A 16126-nucleotide genomic window follows, 5' to 3' on the forward strand; every position below is an offset into this window, starting at 1 on the left:
TTAGAGCTGGGTTAGACTGCCAACATATGCATTTAATCCTATGCTGCACAAATAGTTTTTTCCAGGTGTAAATGTTGCACCCAGCAATGGGTTTGTTCCTAACTCTAAATCAGCCACAGTATGTTATGAGACATTGTCCTCCGGGTTCTCTGGTTTCCTCCCACACATTTCAAAAACATACTAGTAGGCTAATTGGCTGCTATTAAATTGACCTTAATCTCTCTCGGCCCGGTGTGTGTGCGTGTTAGGGAATTTAGACAGTAAGCTCCAATGGGCAGAGACTGATCTGAGTGAGTTCTCTGTACAGCGCTGCAGAATTAGTGGTGCTATATAAATAGCTGATGATGATGATTGTAAACTGTTATCTATGTGTATAAAATAGTAGATGGTTATACACAGGGTAGATTTTCTTGATATCACCAGTTAAAACAGCAAGCCCATGAAAAAAGTGTCAGGCTAAAAGGAGAATGTTGACATTTTCCATTTTTGCATGTTTTTTTTTGTTCAGGCTGCTATTAATGATTTAGAATTCTGCTTAGTGTAATGGACAACAATGGCAACCACAGTCTCATGGCACATGAATATGCAGAGTGACTTTGGAATCTGTCTAAAATAAACTCATACACCCCCCCGTCATCACATGACAGTCTGAGAGTAGTGTAGCAGACTGACTGTGTCTGTGTCTGGGATACATATTTTCTAACTCGTATAGAGATTTTGAAAAGGAGATAACAGTTTGTAGATAACTGCAAACAGCTAAGAAAAATGACTGATTCATGCCTAAAAGGTACTTAAAGAAAAATCTTCAATGTGGGATTGCTGCTTTAATCATGGGTACTTTACTATATCAAAAACTATGACAGTGGATATAAAAAAAAGCTAGATTGGTCTATAAGTATTTAATAGTACTCTAGAATCATATGTAAATTAAGGTGCATCTCACTAGAGAAGGCAGTGTTAAACAAATACAAAAGCTTGAAACAGGATACAGAAAAATTTGTCAGTATTCTACCAACTTTTATCTCTTGCTCGACCATTTAGAGTGATAGAAACAGGACTGTTGCTAACATTTTCTGTTTATTGCATATTCATTCACAATGTAAAAAAAACATGGTTGTGAACATGTTATACTTAAAGTTTTCTATTAAAGAACAATTTTAGAATAACCAAAGAGCACATTTTCAATTGTTATTGAACAAAAAAACTCTTGATAGCAGAATTTGTTTAAAAGTCATCAAACATGACAATTAATTGCATTCAGATCTATAAACCTTCAGTGACTTTTAACATTTTTAAGGAGTGATTAGACATATTTGATAGGATATAGTAGAGTTATTTTAGCTTACTTACTGTTTGTAGACCCAATGCTGCATGTTTATAGTTATATGTATGTTTACACGTGCCATTTCTGGAAAAATAAACTACTTTGATGTAAATGCACTTATTCAGCGTGAATATTGTTTCAGCACTTTGAACTATGGCACAAAAAGCAATACAAACTTCATGAAAAAAATTATTTAAGAACTGCAAATAGGCAAACCTGTAGCTCAAATCTGTTGTGTGACATGATGCACCATTTTAGTAGAGAAGTGTATGGATTTGTGGGGAAGATGGTGGTGTCTGTGCATATTGAAAGAGTGTGGTGAGACCAGGCACATTCCTCGATGAGTATGGATCAAGCACATAAGTGTGGCTACTTTAGCATCAACATGCAAAAAGAACCGCCATCTGTAGAAATCTGGCTGCATTGTTAAGAGAGAGTCAATATCTTCAATAACATTTTATTGTATAATTAAGAGAAATAATTCAAGAAACCGTAGCTATTTTTTAAAGACCTGGGTGACAAATTCTGCTGTGCTAATCAGAAATACTCACAGATTTGTCAGTTGGTAATTAAATGCCATATGTTCACATTAACACATAGGGAAGCTGTTAATTAATGCAGGCAATGCTTGCCTGTGATTTGCAAAAATTTATCCATGGACCAAAGTGTTAAAATATGTACAATTAAAAATATATTTTTTTACACAATTAAAGAATGTAATTAAATGATTTATTTCCATGGTAAAGGCATACAGTCAAAACCATAGAGAAAGCTTGGACATTGATGACATAGGTGTTTAGTTGTGAAACATGTAATGCAAATAGGTTGCAGGTATGAGGCTCAGTTTTGCATCCAAGCATCATCCTAATTAAAGTTAAATTGTATGTTAATACCTTGCTTGTAACTCACAAAAGCATAGGGGGAGATTTATCAAACCTTCATCATCATCATCATCCACATTTATTTATATAGCGCCAGCAGATTCCGTAGCGCTTTACAATTGGGAACAAACATTAATAAGACAATACTGGGTAATACATACAGACAGAGAGGTAAGAGAACTCTGCTCGCAAGCTTACAATCTATAGGACAAAGGGAGTTTGAAACACAAGGGCATGTGCTAACCTTCTAAAAAGAAAATGCGGAGGTGTTGTCCATAGCAACCAATCAGATTCTAGATATAATTTTCTAGAGTGTACTAGATAAAAGATAGCTAGAAACTGATTGGTTGCTATGGGCAACACATACACCTAAGGAAGAGCTGGGAAATTCTACCCTGAGGGGCAAGACTTGACTATTAGACTATTTTAAAGGGAAAGAAAACGCAGGAGGCCCAGTGAGCCAGCCCAAGGTAGCCTGCTATAGGACCAGCCGAGGGGGCAGATGCCCCCCAGCCCAGCATACACTTTTCCCTATTTAGAATGTTTGATAAATCCACCCAGCAGCAGGGTTACTTACTTCAAGAAATATATATATATATATATATATATATATATATATATATATATATATGTGTGTGTATATAGATATATAAACTTTTTTTTTTTATAATCACTGTTGTTAAGTATGCAGTTCATTCTTCTGGAAAAATATGGCATAGCTTATGTAACATACATGTGATACTGACTTTTGGCAGACATAAAGACACACTTACCTAGCTCATACTATGTGGATGTATAGCGCATTTACATGTTTGCAGTATTTGTTCACCTAGCAAATACAAAGGAGCAGAACTGGATTCCAGTTTTGTGATTTACCCTCACAAAATGGGGATACACCTAATTTCACAGGACTGCAAGTGCACATGAAATTTTGCAAGTGTAACAAGTCAAATCAAAGTCCAGCTATTTCCAGTTTCAGACCAACCCCCTCATTAATTTCAACATTGGCATTTTTCTCATAAAATGTTCCCAGTTTCGGCATCATTTCTGTCATGTGTGTGAGGAGACATTTGGGGGTAAATGTATCAAATAGCGATTTTTGCAAATTGCCGATGTCCGGCAACTTTGCATGTTAAATATAAAGCGGCAATGGCTTTAAAGGCAAAACCTGCTAGTAAAGGTAAAACACACCTAGTGATGTGGAAATATAGCAACTTGTTTCCTCACATCTACCCTCAGCTGTCATCTCAATATGTGAACATTCCATTTCTTTGTTATTTACCACTTATATTAGTTCCTTATGTACAGTACCTCAAGGCGCTCAGTAAAACAACTGAGTAGTAATTTATTGTACTGTTTATATGGAAATTCTATTTGAGATGAGTAAAGTGATTTTCACAAACAAAACAAACTAGCAACATTATTGAGAGCTCCTAACTGCCATTTCTTGTGGAATATTTTAATCTGCTGACATGATTTCCTCTAGAAAGTGACAGTATGATTTTCCACCATTATAATGAATTAATTCAAAATGAATGACTAACCAAATCCTCATTTTATCTGCACATTTATTTGGAACCTGGCAATCCACAATATATATTTGAGTTTTGAACATGTCTAAACTATATAGAGGCCATGGGCCAAGACTGGGGTGACCAGAATGATCACTTTTAAAATTGATAACATTATTTTTTATTTTTTTTCACTGGCTGTGGTGTAAACGTGTTTATCACCAGCAGTTTAGCTTCTTATTCAGTACCTTGGGAAGCTATACTACTATCTCTGAAATACTAGTCCAAAGAGATTTTTCATCTGTTTTCAAAGAGAAAACTAATTAATCAGTTATTGAATTGTGTGGCCAATATAACTTGTATATCTCAGAGCTACATTCTTTAGGGAGTACTATCATCCGGTGCAACCTTTTCTGAGTTTCACATTGATGTCAAATGTGTGATGTCAAGATTAGATTGAAAAACTGAGTGTAATAGGTAGACACATTTATTGTTTTGTTTTGAGTTCTAACAATTCCTGTCATCCATGTGTTAGTAACTGATCATGTGCTAAGGGATGACATATTTAGCAGTTGCGTAAGCATTATTTTAGCGTGCGTGTAATCTCAGAAATTATTCAACTGTGTATAAAATATTTTTTATGTTATTCACAAAACTGCCATTGTTCTCAAGATACCGTGGAATGCAAATATTTAAAATGGATGTTACACTTTTCTTAAATTAGTTTCCATTTTTGTGTTTTGATTTTTTTTAACTATAGCTAGCAATTGCCCAACATGTTCAATTACTGGTAGATTGTATTGCTTCTTTCATGCAGAAGAGGGATGGTGGAGAGTTCAGGGAGCTGTACAAATGGGAAATCCTGGTCTTAAAAGCACTGCCTGCTTATGTTATATGGCTCATTTTTAAGCCCTGCAAAACACACCTACATACGAGGATACCCTCTTACCAGCAACTTGTTTATTTATGTGCTAATGACATTACATATTGATGTTTAATATATTAATATTTATATTCCCTTTTTCCATGGTGTATGTGTATCAAGGAATATGGAGGGTTTATACCAATGCTAAAGAAAGTACCCAAACAAACATGCAGACACATTCAACACAGATGCTGAATAACACAAACAAACCAGAGCTTAAATATGTACACATTATTCTAATTTTACTGTCTTTGTTATAACAAATTTATTTTCAGCATCTGAGGGAATTGGCCTTTTTTAGAAAAAAAAAAGAAAGGCAAATACCACAAACAAAAAAAATGGAAATACAACGACACTACTAAAATAATTTGCACAATAATAAAAATAAATATGCGTGCTGGAAAGTCTCGCGGGGGAAAATTCTGACTTCATAACTGTACTTCAAAACTAGCTCTGACAGCCTGCTCATTAACAATGAATTGAATTTGCATGCCATTTAGAGAATGTAAGGAATAAAATCATAAAAAGGGAATTCAGAGTACTTTAAGCATTTTAAAACAAAACAAAAAAATGAGATTTCAGTTTGTATTAACTGTGCATAAATCAGCAGTTATCAGGCAGGTTTAATGGAAACATAACAACTGCTTGCAGTGTCTACTTCAGTCCGTAAATCTGGTAGGGGGTGGTTGTCAAAGTTCAGCTGTGGTGGCCTAGATTCTACCAGCTGCACCACAGTGGAAAGTAACCCACTGATAGCTCAAGAGCATCTGCTTTATTCCCAACCAATTCAAGATCATTACTAATCAAAGGATTAGCTCTTAGATAGCAATGTGTACATCCCATGTGGAGCACTTTTGAAGGATTGATATTTTACCACCTTAGGAAAAATGATCATCTTGGATAAATAAGGGAGATTGAAAACTAGATAATACCATGCTTCCCGTTCCACTAGCATCTCATTCAGAAAAATACTACCTTGTAGATTGCTGACAACAAGACAGTAAAATAAAATTCAGTCATTGTGTCTTAATTCATGGTAACATTTTCAGTGTTTAGTGTCACTGCACTCAAAGAGCTAATCACACTATAGAGGGTGTATCTAACTACCATTAAAAATGCAATGCTATACATTTGTGTCCTGAAAAAATAACATAAAGCATACAAACATAAATCATTCAAATATCTTGAAACCAGAAATCTTGATCCATGATCTGCGAGTGTCTTAATCTTGCTTCTTCTTTATAGATCTTTATTCATAATATTTTTATACAGTTTTCTACATCTCATATTACGTATCTATTAATATCTTTTCTTTTTCAAAGGTGTACTGGTCAGGAGTCCCCATGAACACTAAACCTTAATACAAATATATAATTTTCATCTACTCTATCCAGAACTGTCTTGTGTTATTTGTCTTAAATAAATGTATTCCATGTGTAGCATTTTTTCATGATCAGAAGCAACTACTTATATGAGTTGCCTCCGACCAAATACATTGCCCCATTTCTTTGCTTCTTGTTTGTGATAAAAAAAAAACAGGACCTGCTGGACTAGAGTGTTGTTGCTGGACTCCATGGAGTAATAAAGATAGTTCTTTATCCTTCAATACTATACTCATTATATTATATAGATTATTATAGATGGCCATCTTTTGAAGGGATGGACATGGTAAGGAATATATTATATCTAAAACTGGTCATCTTTCTAATTATAGTTATTTATATGGAACCATCTTTTTTCTTAGCTCTACACATAAGTAATCAGGCTAAGACAAAGCATCATTCTTTGTAAAGCTATGGGCTATTAGAGTAAGAAATATCTGCTAAATTTTCTGGTCACATCTATGAGACCCAAATGGAAATGAACAAAGATTTCTGTAAAACCTCCGATGTGTCTCCATGAACTGTTCCGAAGATAAAATGTGTCACCTCGGGCTGAATTGAATCTGCACCCAAGAGCCTATATAAGGGGAAAACCTTATATTTGGACCATCTCAGAGGACTGAAGTATGTCAAAGTTAGGGAGACGTAGGATAGGATTTCACCATAGTCTTTGCTCAGTATAGGCCTGTTCTAGATTAGATAGCAATAAGGGTTTAGGTATCAGGCATCTTCAGTATTAGGAAGTAGCCATGATGGCTGCTCATGTCATAGCTTAGGGACAGGACTCCTGGTTTTAAAGTAGCTTGGAAGGCTGAAGTAAAGTCAAATGAAAGGACCTTTGCTGGCTTATACAAACTCTAGCAAGCCATACATACTTCATAAGGATGCCCTCGATAATAGGTTAGGAATTCTTCATCAAGAGCATCATGGAGCATGGAAGAGGTCCCCATTCAATGCAAGATATGATCTATAGCAAAGTTCCAAAAGCTATTCCCTTGATTGGTCCACTAATATAAGCTGTATTTATAAAATACCTTGCTCACAATAAGAGGTTTCAATCTCAAGTAGATTTCCTACTTCTGTGTGAATGGTACAGGTTTGAGTTTGCAGTGAAAATTTAAAGCGGCAATGGCTTTAAAGCCATTGCTGCTTTAAATTTCCAATGCAAAGTTGCCGATTAGCATTGAGTTAAAAAAATCAGAAGTTCATATATTTACCCCCAGATATCAGTTTGATGATTCATTTGTTGAGTTAGTATTTTTCTCCTTGCTGGGTAGAAAAGAAATTCACCAGGGTAAGATGGAATTATCACAGGAATGCGTCAAAGTTGCTGCCTTTAGAAAGATAGGATTACCCATTACTCTCTGCTCCGAATAGTCTTTCCATAGTTTGGCTAACAGGAATGGATCAGGAATTAGGCTATTTCAGTACTGGGAAGCAGCCAGGCTAGCTGCTCAGTTTAAGATCTGGAAAGTCCATTGTGGCGAGAATCTCTGCTCTGCTAAAAGTTCAGAGATTGTAACACTACCCACTTGAGACTGTATATTCAGGATAAGTTTCCAACTCCTGGAAATGATCATACAATGTCAGCTGGAAATAGGAGGCCTCCAACTAATTGTCATGTCACTGTGCAATGCATAGGTACCCAGCAGTATTGCAGACCTGCATTAAGAGCTAACGCTGACCTGGGACATATGCACACTGTGAACTATTGTCAAGGGTGACCACAAGCCACATCGGGTGTGTGTCTCTAACTTGTTGGGCCTCCGAACCTGGTTATGTGTGTGGTGCGTTGGTACTCTGTCCGGTAAAACTGATTTTCTATAACATGTCTGCTGCTATGATTCTTTTTCTATACATGTATTATTGTCCTAATGGGGGGAAAGTCTTTAGTTTTAGATGTAGGTGCCACAATTTGGATTAATCCCATTTACCAGGGTTTCAGAACGGGTTGGATATGTTTTCCCGACTACAATAAGAACAACAGCAGTTATCCCTACAAAGAAATTACAATGGTGAGAAATCAGACATATAAAGAAGACAGACTTACCAGAACACAGGCACACACTGTATCCGGAAAGCTTTATATTCTTTACGACGGAGGATAATGCCACCTGTGTTAATGACGTCACTTAACAGCCTGATACTGACATTTATAACTTTAAAATGGCAATGCGTGGACCCGCTGGCTATAATATGTAGAACAACTAACCCTAAGGTTGACGTCACGTCCACGCATTGCCATTTTAAAGTTTTAAATGTCAGTGTCGGGCTGATAACTGACGCCATTCTTTAAATGTCTGATTTCGCATCATCATAATTTTTTTGTAGGGATACCTACTGTCATTCTTATTGTAGTAGGGAACATGACTACCACCAGTTCAGAACATAGGTAATGCCTGCTTTTAAAATATACACAGCTCTCCAGCAGTGCAGTTTGATATCCCTGATGTAGATAGATCACGTGTCACAAATAAGTCTAATCATATTCAACCTTCTGACATTCTACAATTGTAAAATATATGTTAAACCTGTATAGTATGTGATATTTCTAAGTTTGACGAGTAAAGAAAAGAAATTTCTTGTTCATTCATTTGATACAGATCATTAGTTAGGAACAATTATGCTACTTCAGACCTGCAAGGATTTTCTGACAAGAAAGTAGTAAAAGTTTGAGGCTACTAAATGAATATATCTTTCTAAATGTTACTGTAATTTATCATTTATATGGATTGTACATTCATTGCAAAGAGCATTGCAGCTAAATGAACTCCTACAAACTGCCTTCCTCCTGGTCCACACAGTAGAGAGGTTGAGTGAAACTGGTAGGAGAGAAACTAATCAGAATACATTGTAAAATACATTGCCCAATCATACTTTACAGTGATGCTGGCAGGACAAGAAAAGGATAGATGAGTTCACTGGTATCATGCCCCAGGACTGTTTGACACTTTTTTGGACTAATTTGAGCTAAAAATGTCTGCATTGCGGTGAAACTCCTTTTTAAAAAAATAAAAATAAAATTGTTCTTGGGAATCACAATTTGCTTTGATTTGCTCTGATTCACCAGACCCCAGCTCTGATCATCATTACTATTATTATCTTTTATTTATACATTTAGAGGATTATGACATGACAAGTTACATTCAATGACACGAAACAGAAGGTAAATATGGCACTGCCCAATTGAGCTTACAATCTAATAAATGTGGGGAACATTTGATACATAAGGTGGATGAACAGCAATTGTAACTGCTGGTGGGAAATACTTGTAGCTACTGATTCTTCCCATCCACTTTCTTTCAGCAATCTATAATCTCTGTGGGAGCAGCAGGCAGCATAATAAAGTAAATGAGAACTAGGGATGGTGCCTAAAAGTTAAAATATAGGGTATTGTTGTGGGGGTTTTTTTTGTCAGAGTTCACCTTTTTTTAGGTTTTCTTTAGATATTAGCCTTTTTTTATATCCACTTTCTTTCAGCAATCTATAATCTCTGTGGGAGCAGCAGGCAGCATAATAAAGTAAATGAGAACTAGGGATGGTGCCTAAAAGTTAAAATATAGGGTATTGTTGTGGGTTTTTTTTTTGTCAGAGTTCACCTTTTTTTAGGTTTTCTTTAGATATTAGCCTTTTTTTATATAAGTGTATTTTTATTTGTTGAACTTATTCACATGAAGTGTCAAGCATTTCCTGTGACAGAGCGTATGCTTCGGAGACCAAAGATCCCACCCATGCTGTGGTTCACAACAGAGACTATGGGTGCTCCTACAGTTTTTGACGCTTCATCACTTGATGTTAGAGAAAGCACCCAGCTGCCTTCCAGATACCTCTGCCGCGTCTCCAAAAATCCTTTGTCTCCTTCTCGGCATTCAGCCACTGCCATAGTGTTTCAGGGAAGCACAGCTTGTTAGCTTCCAATATCTGATACATTTGTGAGTAGGCTAACCTAGAGTCCTGACACTGTCGTCTGCCTATAGCAATAGAAGGCACCATGATGGTTTGCTTCAATTTGTATAGCAGAGAGGTCAGACACCTATGTGTGGGTCCAGCTTTGGTTTACCTGACATCAGGTGAGGGTGCTCTTTAAATTTTAATCATGTATTCTTGAGCCTTAGTTAGTCACATAATACCACAGAAGGGACAGCTTTTTTGCAATGTTCATAAAAGAAATATATACAGGATGTCTTCCTTAGCAGGGTGGAGGAACACCGCATCTCCGGACCCAATAACAAAATTTGGGGTGGGTCCTGGTAATGTCAGTCCTACCTCCTGAGGCTTCCACTCTGCTTACCTGATCATGTGCAGGAAAGCCCCATTTATTTATATATTTATAGTGGTCATTTTGCTACATAGGACTATGTTTAGTAAAACAATTTATCATTCCATTAATGTATCTTGTTCAGAATACATTGTATTGATCCCTCATTTTTGTTGTCATATTAACACAATAATAATACAACAGCAGAACCTGTGTTTGCAGATAAAAACTGATTTTCACTTTACAAATTTAAGGTCTAGCACTATTCTGCTAGAATATGAGTACTATCTGCAGGAAAAATATCTCTAAGCATGGCAACCTGGCTTTATCTTCAGGTAGCAGTGTTTTATACGTTCATGTTCTTCATATAATTCCACCTCAAGAGTGGCTGCACAAATGCCTCTGCTGTATACTTTGGTTTTGAAAAATACTGCAATTATTGTGTCTATTAATATCCTGGCTATAACCTACTGTGACTCTGGGAACAAAGCTTGATCTGTGGAACCAGATCTAGTGCATCATAAGGTCATATTTGATATGTGTCTAAAGTTTCAAAGTATATGTAACTGCATTCCTAAGATTGCTGTGAAAGTATTCACAATTATCCATGATGTTCTCCCTTCCAGCTAAATTGGGATTCTAACAAAGACAAAATGATAGCTGCTGCTGCTAGCAGGCACTACTGTTAAAGAGAATGGCTACAATTAAAACGAAAAAGCTTTCCCTTTGGTCATAGAAGAAAACAGTAAATCTTTGCTAAATCAATGAGTATTTCCAGGGGCTCTTCTGTAGTGATAACAATTCTCAGAGAAATTTTCCAATGTAAAACGAACAGTCCAAGTGGTAAGTCTGTCAGTCTGAGGTAGAAAACCACATTGCAAGCTTTGATATAATGTCTATTATGCCATGGCTATATAATTTCATTTTCAATATACCTGTTTTTATCAGCTAGAGATAAAGGTATCAGCCACAGTCGAGATCACTATTTGCCTGCACGGCTGTTCATATAGTTGGTTGTTTGCTGAATAAGGGTTTGACCAATAGCGCCAATGTCACTAATGACAGCAGCGATTACTAACCAGTGTGTTAGGATATGTGTCATGACACCAAACTAAATGTGTCACAATGATGGCATTGGAAAACTCTTAAAACAAGTTCAGGTGTGAAATGAGGATTATATATGAACTAACTTGAAACTGTAAATTAAACAAAATAAAAAAACTCCAAAGCAAAATATAGTTATTATTATTATTATTATTATTATTATTATTATTATTAATCTTTATTTATAGGTTGCCACATGAGGTCCGCAGTGCCATACAGACGTTATAGTTATACATTTTTCACTCAATAAACATGTTTAGTATGCCTCTATACAAGTATGGTTTTCAATTATATTTTTAACACAAACTAACTCATATGAATATATGTTTTAAAATAGCCTATCCAAAACTGAACACACACACACAAAATGTAAGACAGGGCCACTACACACATTAACCATATTGCTCAGCCCTCACATATCTGAGACACCATGGCCATCTCCAGTGTTGGAACTAACATTGGTGGGCCACATCTTGCTAGTTCCACCTTTGGTCATCTCAAAACATCATTGACCCACACACATAACACAATGACCAGCTGAATATAGGGACAGGTTGATATGACCAAAATACTTCAATAAACACTGATTGGCGACATAAAACTTAGCTAGAGAACAGATAAATTCCAGTCTAACTAATTAGTTTCACAATTGACCGAACAACATCGGACCTAAAGCAAAACTAGAAGTAATTTAAAAAAAGCAAACTTTCCTACTTGATCATGTTACCTGATCCACTGTAAAATGTGATTTGCGCAAACTTTTACAATGATTTTACTCATCTCCTATATTTCCAGAAACATTGAGTGACATCCAGAAACATTGTAGGTTTTTGTGCATTAATATAGAGCAAATCCCACAATCTCACTATTGTTCTATTTTTACATTGATACACCATCCCCTAAGTTTTGCTGATTTATATACTGTGTTAGTTTGCAATTTAAAGGTTTACCATGTTTTATTGTGTCTTCTATTGCTGCTGTTCAGTCTTTTCAGATTATTAAAATACAGTGTGTTCCATAGACATAAAATGTAACTTTCTTGCTCACTGTGTTAAGAGACTCAAATGAATGTATCTGGATGAACAGTGGCTTTTTTTTATCATGCTGTGAGCTGTAGTAGCATCACAGCAAAAAAATGAAAAAGGAAGAAAGAAAATAAATGCGAAATAAAGAGTAAGCATTTGCCTTCATGGGACCTGTGTAAAGCACAAAGCAAGGCTCACATGATCGCAGCTGGTTTTGATGTGGTAATGAAGCATTGATCACAGGAATAAAAAGATGAAATGGCCTTTGCTCATTCATTATTTTTATCTCCTAGCTGTGGAAGACAGAAAATTGTTCATAGGAATGGTTTCGAAGAAGTGTAACGAGAACGATATCAGGGTGATGTTTTCTCCATTTGGTCAAATAGAAGAATGCAGAATCCTACGGGGACCGGACGGACTGAGTCGAGGTGAGTGTGCCGTCTATAAAGACCCTTTCCTTAACAGCTAATTGGGGCAATATGTCTCAGACGACAGATGTGTTGGGCCAGAGGTCACTCGCGATTGCTTCACATGCGATTTAGTTACCCACATGAACTTTCCACAAAGATGGAAAGAAGTAATCACTTTTATTTGTAAAGTCAAAGGGGGTCTCTACGGGAAGCATGACTTGGTGAGTTATCTATTACAATGCAACATGGGTACTATACAGTAATTTATCTTCAGTCACTTGTGTGCAAAACGGTTGCAGCTTTTTAAAGGATTATTTTTAAATGTAACATGTCTAACTGCAACATCTAGAATGTTACCAGCAGAACACATTTTCACAGAACAAGTTAATTCTTTTCTTTTCAAACCATTCTGGGATTTGTAGCCTTTGATTTCAACATTCTGGATTAACCCATTCTGTCTCCAACCAGCTAGTAGCTATAAGCAGGTATTAAAATAGATTCTAAGCACCAGTCCCAGATTTTTCTCCAATACTATCCAACCACACATTTGCTTTTAACTTTGGGAGATTTTGATTGGCCTTACAAATTAAAGTATTTATATATATTAGAATGCCTCAGTTTGTTAGAGACATCCTCAAAGCAGCATAGGAATTCAGTTACTGGCCTGGTACAATACACAATTGCTGCAAGAGAAAAAGTAGTTTTCGAAGTGTTAAATATAGAAACAACTTGAAATAAGTGGATATAAGTTGTAACAGATGTGAATAAATATTTCATATATTAGAGTTTGCATAATGTGTAGAAATTTATAGAAACATACAATTCTCAACTTTACAAGGTTTAAAAATTAAAGTTTAATTTCTGGTCTTTCCAGCCAAGAACTTCTTTTGATACAACAGGAGGCAGTCCCAATACAATGCAGTGCTGAAGCTTAATTTGATTTTCATGAACATTATTACAAATGTGGTCTCAACCTTTAAGCTTGAGATGCCATAGTTATGTATCTTAAGGCAGGATTTGTTAGTTGCTATTTGCTAGGTAGGCCAACCAGCATCAGTCATCCCTGATATTTTCAGAACCCCATTTTGAACCTCCCAAGTTTTCTTGGGGGATTCAGTATTGGTGTTCAATCAGTAATGTTAAGGCTTTGAGACTCCCTTAATGTAGTAAAAAGTGAGTTATCCAAGGTTCAGATAGTTTAAAATGCATAGCATTATGGATTATGCTACCTTTCTATATTAATTGAGTCTCATTTACGTAAATGGTAGAAGCACAAAAGCACAATCCCCTTTTCATATAGCAAATTTAAATTTGTATCAAGGTACATTGGTGCTTTTTTATGACTAATTTATCTAATGGCAGTGGTAGAATTTTACTATTTGTCATTGCTTAGCATGTCTTATGTGTGAAAAAGAACTGTGGCCTGTTCAGATGGGTTCCCCTCTCAACTTTGTCCTGTACCCAACCAACCTTAAGAGAGTACCTTATTTTGAGATGTGAGACCAGCCATATGTTATAACTGCAATTCCCCTGACTGCTACAGCAGAAGGATCTGCACTTTTTCTAATTCATGAATATAAGTTAATATGATTATTGTTGGATGGAGTGACTGTGTTTCAGCTTTCCTGAGCTCCCCTAACATCTATACTATCATTGTATAGCACATTATAATAAGTCTATGTCAGAAAGTCTAAACATGGGACCATTGTCAAACTCTGTAAGCACAACACCTAACTTACAGCTGAGACAGAATGTGCAGAGCTGCCTAAGAAGTGATCAGAGCTGTTTTTCAGAAGTTAAGTATGGCTGAGCTCAAATAGTAAAATATGCTGCTCTCCAAAGGAGATGGGGCAGGGGAAGAAATAAGGTGGAGAATCCATTTAAACATATCTACAGATTATTTGCACTTGTAATTAAATATAACATAGGATGGATTCAAAATACAAATAAAAATCATAAGGACAGAAACAGAGGCATTTTTTTCATCTGTGAATGTTTTATTTTCAGTCATGGTTACTGCCCTTTTGTCTTACTCAATAATGATGGTTTATGCATTTACTAACAATACTTCAAATGTGCAGTTGATTGCAATTTTTCCGTAAATTGTGTTATTGCTGAAGATTTCTGTACATATATTTGATTGGAGCCAATATAAAGCATAAGAACTGAAGCTTGATGGAAATGGCTGTAGGATGTGGAGGCAACTGATTATTGGCCAATTACATAATATAGCAATGAATGATGTTGTTGATTAAATACATCTCTATAAACATTCTGCACAGATTCAGTTTAATGTGTAAATTATTGTGACAACACAAAGGTACAATACAACCAAGAGCAGCTCAGGAATGTAATGTAAAACATGATCTTTAGTGTCTGTTCTAGAGCTTGTTTAGCACAATCTTTTCACAGAGTAGATCATGTTGACTGTACATGGTAATACCTTTAATTGGGCCAACCTAATAGTTCAGAGATGGAGAACAGAGCTTTTAAATCCCCATAGACTTCTCCTTTCATTTGTAGATTACACAGATAAAATGAAAACAATATGGACACATTTTTCATTTTCCCTTGAGAGGATCAGTTTCAGGCACACTGAGCAATTTGCTGGAATGTAAGATGACTTGAATTCAAGCAATACAAAGAAAAAAAAAATCCACTGAAATCTACATTGTGAAAATAAAAAAGGGTATTTTTGTAGTGTTTTAATGTAAAACATGTCTCAATCCTTTTTATATAAAATACGCATAATGCAAAACCCACTTTAAGCATCCACTTGCTCTTCATATTGACTGCTAAGTATCAAACACTGCAATATGTTATCATTCAGCACTTCGTGATGCATGGGACAACTACCCTGATATAATACATTAGCCTTTGCTAAACAATGAACTCATCATGGCACTTAGACCACATAAACAAGTTAAAGTATACAATCACTTGATCTGTATTAGTGCTACCGATATCAGCTTTACCTATCAAATATAGTAATAAAAACAATGTATGTGTGCACAGAAAATCTTCATAAGAGTAAAAAATAGCAATAAAGTAAATTGATGATGGTCCAGATATAATCTTTTTAGTGTTCATATTATGTCCTCCTGTATCCTGAACTGCAACACCTGCAGGCACACGTGTGCTTAAACCTATCCCTGAAGAAGCCCCTAATCTAGGGTGAAAGCCATTGGTCTTTGTGAGATCTTGGAAGGTTGCCTTACCGGATCTACAGATACTGCTATTATACAATCCGGAGCACTACTGCAGAGTGCTCCACACTTCTACCAATTTGCGCTTAGACAGCACCTG

General features: G+C 36.0%; 1 protein-coding gene across 19 annotated transcripts in view; it reads left to right on the forward strand.

The window, feature by feature from the left end:
- CELF2 (CUGBP Elav-like family member 2) overlaps positions 1-16126 on the forward strand; it is a 382596-nt gene that overhangs the window by 282697 nt on the left and 83773 nt on the right. For all 19 annotated transcript variants that reach the window (XM_075208611.1, XM_075208613.1, XM_075208618.1 and 16 more), the window contains exon 5: positions 12704-12838. In XM_075208611.1, the coding sequence (XP_075064712.1) occupies positions 12704-12838 (135 nt within the window). The remainder of the gene's footprint in view (positions 1-12703; positions 12839-16126) is intronic.

Source organism: Mixophyes fleayi, chromosome 4 (assembly GCF_038048845.1).
Source record: "Mixophyes fleayi isolate aMixFle1 chromosome 4, aMixFle1.hap1, whole genome shotgun sequence".
NCBI classification, from domain to species: domain Eukaryota; kingdom Metazoa; phylum Chordata; class Amphibia; order Anura; family Limnodynastidae; genus Mixophyes; species Mixophyes fleayi.